Genomic DNA, 9,442 nt, shown 5'->3' with positions numbered 1-9,442 from the left:
ACACGTTGCAACTATGTGTAATGCACAGCATTGAAGTCAATGCCCATCACAAGATAGTCATCATATCATATGAACAAGCAGTTGATAGAACACACTATTGTATTCATTGGGGCATATACTCAGACAAAAGCGCATTTAATGTTGGACCATGTACCGAGGACACAAGTACTGCGACCATCTGCATCACTCTTAGAACAATGTATGGAAATGGGAAGGCACCAATATCAGAACTACCTTAGTTTTCTGCCAGAAGCTAGTTATTTTAGTTCATAAAGTTTTAAATAAAGATTTTTTTTTCTAACAAAAACCCATCGCTTTTCTTCAGAAGGCCTTTATTAATCCATTCAAGTGCAAGAAGATCCGCACACTGTTTTATGTGCTGCACACATCCAAAGCGTGTGCCCTCACAAAAAGTTATTTTAATGTGATTTTAAACCATTCAAGTGCAAGACTAACGCTCTGTTTTCTGTGCTGTGCGCACATCCAAAGCACACACACAGAAAGCCGCCTCTCATACTGAATAGTGCGCAATACTGAACTGAGTTCTCTTCTGCATCTTGTTGCACTTCAACAGAAAAATACACACAAAAATGTCAAAATATTCTCGTAAACATGCGGTTACGGCTTAAGATAACGTAAATGGTTCACAAAAAAAAATGCATAACAGTATATTAATTGAATCCGTGCAGGTCTTAAAGTGATAGCAGCCTAAAATTATTGTTGCCATCTCTATAATAATGTTAATCAAACAACAAAAGATAAAGAGAAAATGTATATTTTATTTATAAAGTGCATGCAGTGTTATTTTACATTTGATTACAGTTTCTGTACCTGAATACCTGAAAATCTTAAAACACTACATTTCAATCATATCTCTGTTCAGTTGTATTTATTCGTTTTTATTATTACTTTGTGTGTACTTCTATATTAATTTATATTAGTTAGGCTAGTTGATTTTGCTACGATTAAATGTTTTGTAATAAGACTAAAAATATATATATATATTTTTTTTTTACCTTATTGGAATTGAAATTGGGAATCGATGCGAATCGGAATCGATATGCAGAATCGGAAAGGGGAATCACTAAAATTCAAACAATACCCAACCCTGATTACAAATGGAGAGGCAGAACAACATCACTGTAAAACAGCATGCTTCTTGCCATGTCAAATTTTAACACAATCATGGTGTTTATAGTGTATATAATCTTTACTTGCAGAAAAAACGCTCCACGCAACGATCATGATGTTTAGCCTGTGCTAATGCACAAACTGCGCATTCTAGTGGCGGATTTATCACCAGTGTTTTCTCCATCCGCTCGCAGGATTACTGAACCCATACCTTAAGACGATACATCACCCATGATTAATTTATTCCACTACTTAAATTGTCCAATGAGGTTACAGAGAGAAAGGTGTGCCATATTGGACTTACCATAATATAATACGATACTAAATTCTGACATCAAGCAAGTACAGTTAAGCATCTGTTTATGTTCGCTGATCAATGTTTATATGTGAATAAAAGCCTAAATTAAATGTTTATCATATAAAACGATTGTGTCTCTTCAGAAGACTTGAACATTTAATGAACATTTTGAAACGTCAGAGTTTTAGGTGAATAGACTTTCAATGGAAGGACAGAAATCTCTCAGACTTCGCTAAAAATATCTTCATCTGTGTTCCAAAGATGAATGAAAGTCTTATGGGATTGGAATTACATGAGAGTGAGTAATTGATGACAGGATTTAAATTTTGGAGTGAACTCTCCCTTAAAAACTTTTTACCTGACATGAGACAACACATATTTCAAGTACATCCCTAGGTCTACATTTTGTAGACATCATTTCAACATCAGTTCAGCTAGAACATCATTCAGATTCAGTACACTAGGTATAGTGTAGTCTGGAGTCACAGAGCCCTGCGGGAGAGATTTACAGTCACTGTTTATCCATACGGTTGCTCGCACTCCTGCATTAATGCCTCCCTGGATGTCAGTACTGAGAGAATCTCCCACCATGATGCAGTCCTGTGGCAGAACTCCTGCAGAATTGAAGCAGTGAGTGAAGATGGAGTGCGCCGGTTTCTGCTCAGGATGATCTCCTCCGACTACCACCACACTAAAGAGACCCTCACATCTCACAGCTTCAATCTTCTCCCACTGTGTCTGAGTATCGCCGTTGGTGATCAGAAGCAGTTTGTAATTTTTCCGCAGTTCTTCCAGGAGAGATCGAACCTCAGGAGACAGAGTCAGCGCCTGTAAACGCGTCTTCTTCCATGTGTAGTAGCAGCTGGTGGCCAGATCCGGATCAGAATCTGTGCCCTGTGTCTCCTGTAGGGCTTCATGCCAGTGATGGATCCTTACACTATCTATTGTTTTTCCTTCTGATGGGTCGAATGATTCACGATGAAGCTTTCGTAAATAGCACTCACAGATGTCTCTAATGTGGCTTTCCTGCACAGGTGTCGACTTCAGCAGCTCATGCACCTAAATAAAGAACAGCGTAAATCATAAAATCGACATATTTTTTAAACAAAAAAAGTACAATTTGGATTTTTATTTTGTTTTTTAATTAAAAGACATTCATACAGTCTTAAGTGTTGAGTAAGTGTCCAAAATGTTTTTGGGAACAATATCGTAGAAAAAAAAAAAAGGCCATCTTTAGGTCTACATATGTAGACATCATTTCAACATCAGTTCAGCTAGAACATCATTCAGATTCAGTACACTAAACACCAAAAGAGCCTTTTAGAAACGGCTCTACTCGACCTACTACTAGACCTGTTGATATTGGTCTTTCTGACCATTTTGTTGTATTTTTCAACCTGGGTTTATTGTTTCACTGAATAGGGCTAAAAATGCTTGGATGATGAAATTTCACAGCTAAATAATGCTCTGGCTACAAAACTGGTTTTATTTGCTCCTCCTACTTTTTAGTCATTTTATTCCCGCTTGGCCAACTTTTACAAACTCTAGGTATTAAGTGTCATTCTTATGCCGATGACACAGATTAATTGTAAACATGGTCAAAGTGAGGCTGCTCATTAAATGTATTTCTAAGATAAAATCATTTTCTTTGTCTAAACACAGTAAACAGTGATACAACTGAGGTCCATAAGGCTGGACCTCTTATCATTGAGGGTTCTGTACTTGAGTAAAAATTGAGGGAGTGATCTTTGATGCTTTATTGACATTTGACATCATGTACAGAATGTTGTAAAGACTTACTTTTTTTCTTAAACTATTGCAAAATTCCTTCCCATGCTATCCCTTTCAGTTGCAGTAAAGCTAATTAATATAGGCTATTTGTTGTTTCCCCCGTATTGATTACTGTAATGTGCTTCATACTGCAGTTTCTAAGCATTCTCTAAATAAGCTTAGGTATGTTAGAAATTCTGCAGTGAGAATTTTAACTAGGACCAAATCCTAGTTAATCATGTTATAGACTATGGAGTCCTGGAGATCATATTACTCCCATTTTGAAACCATTGCACTTGCCACCGGGTGAATTTAGAGTTGATTTTAAAGTTTGTATGCTCAAATAAAACACTTCACGGTCTGGCTCCGGTGTATTTAGCTTAGCTTTTAACAACATACAGTATCCCAAACCGAAATCGTCGTTCTTCTCAGCATTTTCTTTTGGTTGCTCATCAAACACAGTAATGTTCCATGGGTGACAGAGCTTTTTCTATATTTTATATAAGTATAAACTTAGGCTATACTTTATTTTTCTCCTTAAAACAGTTTGAAATCGCTGGTGTTTCTGACGTCACGAATTACCTTGTAACCAATCACGACAAAGTGTGATAGTCAACGTAGATCTCTGAGCTGGTGTGAGTGAGTGGAGGCGGAACTAGGCAAGGGTGTAGATTTACATTCAAGGCATGAATCATTTTTTTCATGGAAAAAACGCTTAATTATGTAATTTTGGTGATTTAAGATGAGTTTAAAGGGATACAATAACAGGGGGATTTTAAGCCTTTTTAACAATTAGTTTGTTGCATACGATCAAATAAATATATTTTATATTTTGTATAGAATTGCACCATTACAAAAAACTTATGGTGGGGACCCCTATGCGATTCAATTCAACCACATACTTCAGAGTACGTCAAAGCATATGTATGTGTCAAAAAACATAGAAACAGACAGCACCAGAAATATTGTCAGCTTTTCCTTAAAAGCGTCAGTTTGAGCATTATTCATCTTCATGCATTTACCTTCTGAATGGCAATTCGTCCTGCACCCGCTGTATCGACCAGCGTGTTATCCAAGTCGAATATAATCGATAAAACTCCTCGACTTTCCATCATATTACATAAAAACGTCCGATATTGACTACAGTTCCGAACACGCGGAACTCCGGCTTTCTGACGTCAGACATGTGACGCCGAACTCACTTTGCATCATGGGAGATGCAGTTCTCGGGGAAATAAAATACCGGTGTGGTGAAGTTTTTGTTTTGTTTTGTTTTTTTGTTTGTTTTTTAAATCTTTATTAAATATTAACGCTACAAATAGTAAGAACATTCAAATTAACACAGGAAACAAAATATTAAACAAGAACAGAGCCAGGGGGAGTTTCAAATAGCCTAAATATATTAAAGATAGAGCATAACTGAATGGTGTCCCATTTGCATTTAAGTAATGAGCTGTCTATGGTGATGAGTCCCAGCTTAGGACCCCAGTATATGCCTGATCGAAAGCTGTTCTCGCGATTCTTATTGTAATTAATCTAACTTTAATTCACCTAGGCAAATAATCTTTTATTTTTATCCTGATTATTTATAGTTTAAGGCTAATAGCCTAGTAGCCTAGTCCCTTCGCTGGAACTCAACACTTCACCACAACTGTTGCATAAACTGCAAAGACTAGCCTAGTCTTACAAGTTAGTCATATATTTTAAGACTGTTCATAACGTATGTATATTAGTCAGTTACATAAAAACGTAGATTGGTCTAATTTGTTATTGAAAAATAAGACTGATTACCACTAACAAGTTGGTCATACTACCTATTTTTATGCAACTGGCCTAGCCTACTGACACTGTTAGATCAGGCTAGACTTTTTTTCTTCTTCATTTTTTCAAAGTAAAACATTTCACTGCAAAAGGCATAATTAGGCTATTATATGTAGCATATAGGCTATATTACAATCAATAATAACCCATGTGTAGTTTATATTTTCCACAATTAGCTCATCAAAATAAGGTGCTTTTGGATGTGTTGAAAAAAAATACATTGAGTGTGGTTACTAGCGACATAATGAGATAAGAAATGCAAACAAAAAAAATGTCCATCACTTTTTTCTTGGTGCGGACTTTAAAGGGTTAAAAATGGGTGTCTCAACAGTTGAGACAAAGTTGAGACACCCATTTTTAACCCTTTAAAGTCCGCTCCAAGAAAAAAGTGATGGACATTTTTTTTGTTTGCATTTCTTATCTCATTATGTCGCTAGTAACCACACTCAATGTATTTTTTTTTCAACACATCCCATCATTTTTAAAATATCGGCCTATACCAAATGGTTGAGATGTCACTTAATGGTAAAAAATGGTACCGGAATTCATACACATACTTTGCCATACTTTTTCATTGCCCATCATAATTTATGATCAAAAAAACCTTTTCTAATCTTGACAAAACACATTGTCAGAAAGGTCTGAGTCTCAAGGTGCCATATTTTGTGACAGAAGTGATATTTTGACAGAAATGTATTAATTTGTTACAGCAGAATGCATACAATTAAATTCAATGGAATGTATGCCATTTTTGGTATTACGCCTAAACAAATTCTCAAGGGAACATCAATTTTAATGATATCAACTTTGGAACACAACTTGGTTAGATATATGGCTTTGATTTTAGTAATTTTATAGTAAAAATATTTTGTAAAATATATATATATATATTTTATTTTATTTATATAAAAGAAAAAATATTAAGTACAGTATATTTGATTTAACGTAAATTTAAAACTTAATAGTTTAAGTGTTAATAGTGCATCGTAATGTCCATTCTCAAAGGGGGGCGACAGTTAACCATTATGTGCCAAATCAACCGTTTGGTTGAGCATGTTTTTGAAAAATTATTAAAAACATATTTAAGTTTTTTCATGGCACCAAGTAATTTTGTAAAGTTAGGGCTCTTACAGTGTAGCTAATATGTAAAAAAAATGTATGCTTAGCTTGCAAAATCTCACCAAAAACTATGGAAGCCTGTTTCCGCAACAGAATGTAAAATAAAAAAGGTAATTGCGACTTTTTGTCTCACAATTCTGACTTTATTTCTCAGAATTGCGAGATATAAAGTCAGAATTATTATTATTATTTATTTATTTAGTGGCGGAAACAAGCTTCCATATAAAACAGTTCACATAGCTAGGGTGATTTCAAAGCCAAGGATACAACTCTATCGCGGGGTAGCCTACAGTTGATACACGTGTGTCTCAACTTTACCCCGCTGGCGACCTCGCACATTTCTCTAGATTTTGCCGTGACCTTGCATGACACAATACCATGAAATATGCCAGTTTTTGGGGCACAGAATAACGTTTGTGATTATACCATTTACGTTTAACAGTCACATAAGGATAATAAGCTATTTATTGTGGAGTGTGATTAAGTGAACGTCTTATCTTTTTATTTCGACGAACAAAGAGGACACTAGGCTATGTGCACAGCAAAAATCATACAACTTGTGCTTGCTGCACACGCAAGATATTTAAGTCTCAACTGTTCACAGTCTCAACTGTTCACAGTCCACCCTAAAAGCTTATATAAAAAAAATATATATATATAGCCTATACAAAAAAAAAAAAAAAAATATATATATATATATATATATATATATATATATATATATATATAGGCCTATTTATAGTTTTCCTTGAGAAAAAGACACGTTTCTAGTAGCACACGACAGGTGGAAAATCTGAGCGGCAGCTGAATGTCGGAAGACGTGCGAGTTGGCAGCTATGAATGAGGTTACGTAAAAACTTTGGTTTGTTCTCAATAAACATGCTCTTTTTCAGGTTCTTATCAGATTACATGTGCTGGCATTTGAAGAAGAAAAAATACCTCACCTGTGTCTCAACGTTACCTAGCCTATTATATCTGTCTAAGGTGGTTCCATCTCATGATAGTGTAGGTGTGTATGCTTCAGTTGCCTTTCATAACCACGTGACAAGTTACTGTAGCCTTAAAAGGTCTTAAAACCTTGCACAAATGCAAATTGTCTACTAACCTATACGTAAAATCTAAAAATACTATATAAATAAATTTTAAATACATATGTTAGTTTTCACAGGTGAAGACTTTGCCCATGTGTAGCCTACTGTTCATTACTAACTAATATTTTTTTTTCACTATAACACTTCACCCAACATACAAAAAGGAAATAATTAAACTTCTAATTTTCGAGCAATTTAGATGCAATCAGAACCATGGCCACATGAGGGCATCATTATAGCGGAGTGAACACTAAAATTCAACCACATCTCTAAAACTCTGTCCATCATGGCTACAGTGTAAAACTGAATAACTGAATGCCTTCCTATCACAACATCTGTATGGTATGCTGCTGTAGTTCCGTACCGAAACTCTGAAATATCACCTAAAAATGCATGAGAATTGTTTCATTATTTACTCTTCCTCAAGTATAGTTCCAAAATCATAAGCTGATATTGTTTTTGTGAAACACAAAATGGGAACATAAGGAATCATGAAAAAAATATATATTTACACATTTATTTTATTAAAACACATTTCGGATTCTTTGCGGACAGCATTTATTATATTTACAATCATCCTGCAATGTTGGTAAGAAATTAGGTATGTATATCTATCACATTAGCTCTGTTAATTATACATTGTTGCATAATTATAAGTTCAAATCCACGGAATGTTCACTGAGAGAAGGAAGTTCAGATGCAGTAGAAATCATTCAATTTATCAGCATTTTCTCAGTGCAAACTCATCTCACCTCATATGGCCTCTCTGCAATGTGACTTTTCCCCCATCTAGGCTCAGCATGCACACACCTTCAGGGCTCTTCACTCACCATGAGGAACATGTAGATTTCACATTGAGTATTTGTGGTTTGTTCTTTATTTTAAAAGGCTGAATTGCATGGTTAGCCGTACTTCATAAACAGTGGCCCATGAAGTCAAGTCACCTTTATTTATATAGCGCTTTTTACAATACAGATTGTTTCAAAGCTGCTTTACAGAGATAACAGGAAAATAATGTTGTAATAATGTTGTTAAATATAAAATTAAATGACCCCAACTAAGCAAGCCAAAAGCCAATTGTGACAAAGGCGAAAAAGGCGACAAGTATTTAGAAACTTAAGCCACAAATTAAAATAAATGCATTTTATTGCAGTATACCAAACCACAATTTCATTTATTTTAAATGGTAAGTTCACCCACAAATCTAAATTCCGTCATTAATTACTCAAGGGTTTGTCGTTCCAAGACCTTAAGCATCGAATTAAGATATTTTTGATGAAATCCAAGATGTTTCTGAACCATTTATAGACAGCAATGTCATTGCAACTTTCAATGCCCAGAAAGGTTAGTAAAGACATCATTAAAATTGTCCATGTGACTACAGTGGTTCAACCTTAATGTTATGAAGCAACAAGAATATTTTTTTTTGCGCAAAAATAAAATAAAATAAATAAATAACGACTTTAATCAACAATTTCTTCACCGTGCAGCACTTCCGGGTTCTACGCCAGAACGCCAGCTTACCATTGGCCAGCTCCTGCGTCAGCATCACACGCATGTGTCGTGGTGCTCACCTGAACAGAGTCGGCCAATGGTGAGGCGGCGTTGCAATGACGTCGCTGCCTAGGGATGGTTCAGAAAGCTCTCAGATTTCATCAAAAATATCTTAATTCATGTTCCAAAGATGAAAGAAGGTCTTACGGGTTTGGAAAGACATGAGAGCGAGTAATTAATGATAGAATTTTCATTTTTGGGTGAACTATCCCTTTAAAGAACACTTTTCAAACAAAATATTCCCTCCCTCCCTAACCAACCAAACAAACAAATGTATAAATAAATACATTTTTAAAATTATGGATATGCAGTTCAAATTGAAAACAAAAAGTATTCTTACACTTTCTGGTTATGAAATGGTTGAATATGTTCATTAGTTAATGTGATTAATTACACCTGTGGCTACATCACCTAAGCGTACATTTACATGACAACGATGGGTTGTTACATGATACTGTTCTGTCAGTAATGAATAACACAGGAACAAATGAGTAATGCATTATTAACATTCTAGGCACTACTATTAACCAAAAAAGAACTCTGATTAACAAATTAGCAATTAAGTAATAGCGCTCAGCTGAATGTGGTAGTCCACTATTAGCTAATTAGCTAATTAGCTAACTACTATTTTTGTCATATCTCACAGAGAACTACCAAG

The 9,442-nt window shown here is 35.1% G+C and overlaps 1 protein-coding gene across 1 annotated transcript; it reads right to left on the bottom strand.

Annotated features, from left to right (window-relative positions):
* Positions 1 to 759: 759 nt before the first annotated feature.
* nanp (N-acetylneuraminic acid phosphatase) lies at positions 760 to 4,390 on the bottom strand. Its single transcript, XM_077236375.1, has 2 exons — positions 4,222 to 4,390; positions 760 to 2,488 (listed from the first exon to the last, which is right to left on the bottom strand). The coding sequence occupies exons 1-2, from the start codon at positions 4,312 to 4,314 to the stop codon at positions 1,844 to 1,846; spliced, it is 738 nt and encodes a 245-aa protein (XP_077092490.1). The 5' UTR covers positions 4,315 to 4,390; the 3' UTR covers positions 760 to 1,843.
* Positions 4,391 to 9,442: the final 5,052 nt, after the last annotated feature.

This window comes from Siphateles boraxobius, unplaced genomic scaffold (genome assembly GCF_051911475.1).
Source record: "Siphateles boraxobius isolate OS27281-9 unplaced genomic scaffold, OSU_SipBor_1 20, whole genome shotgun sequence".
NCBI lineage: Eukaryota > Metazoa > Chordata > Actinopteri > Cypriniformes > Leuciscidae > Siphateles > Siphateles boraxobius.
The sequence above is the reverse complement of the archived record's forward strand: the minus strand, read 5'-3'. Positions and strand labels throughout refer to the sequence as shown.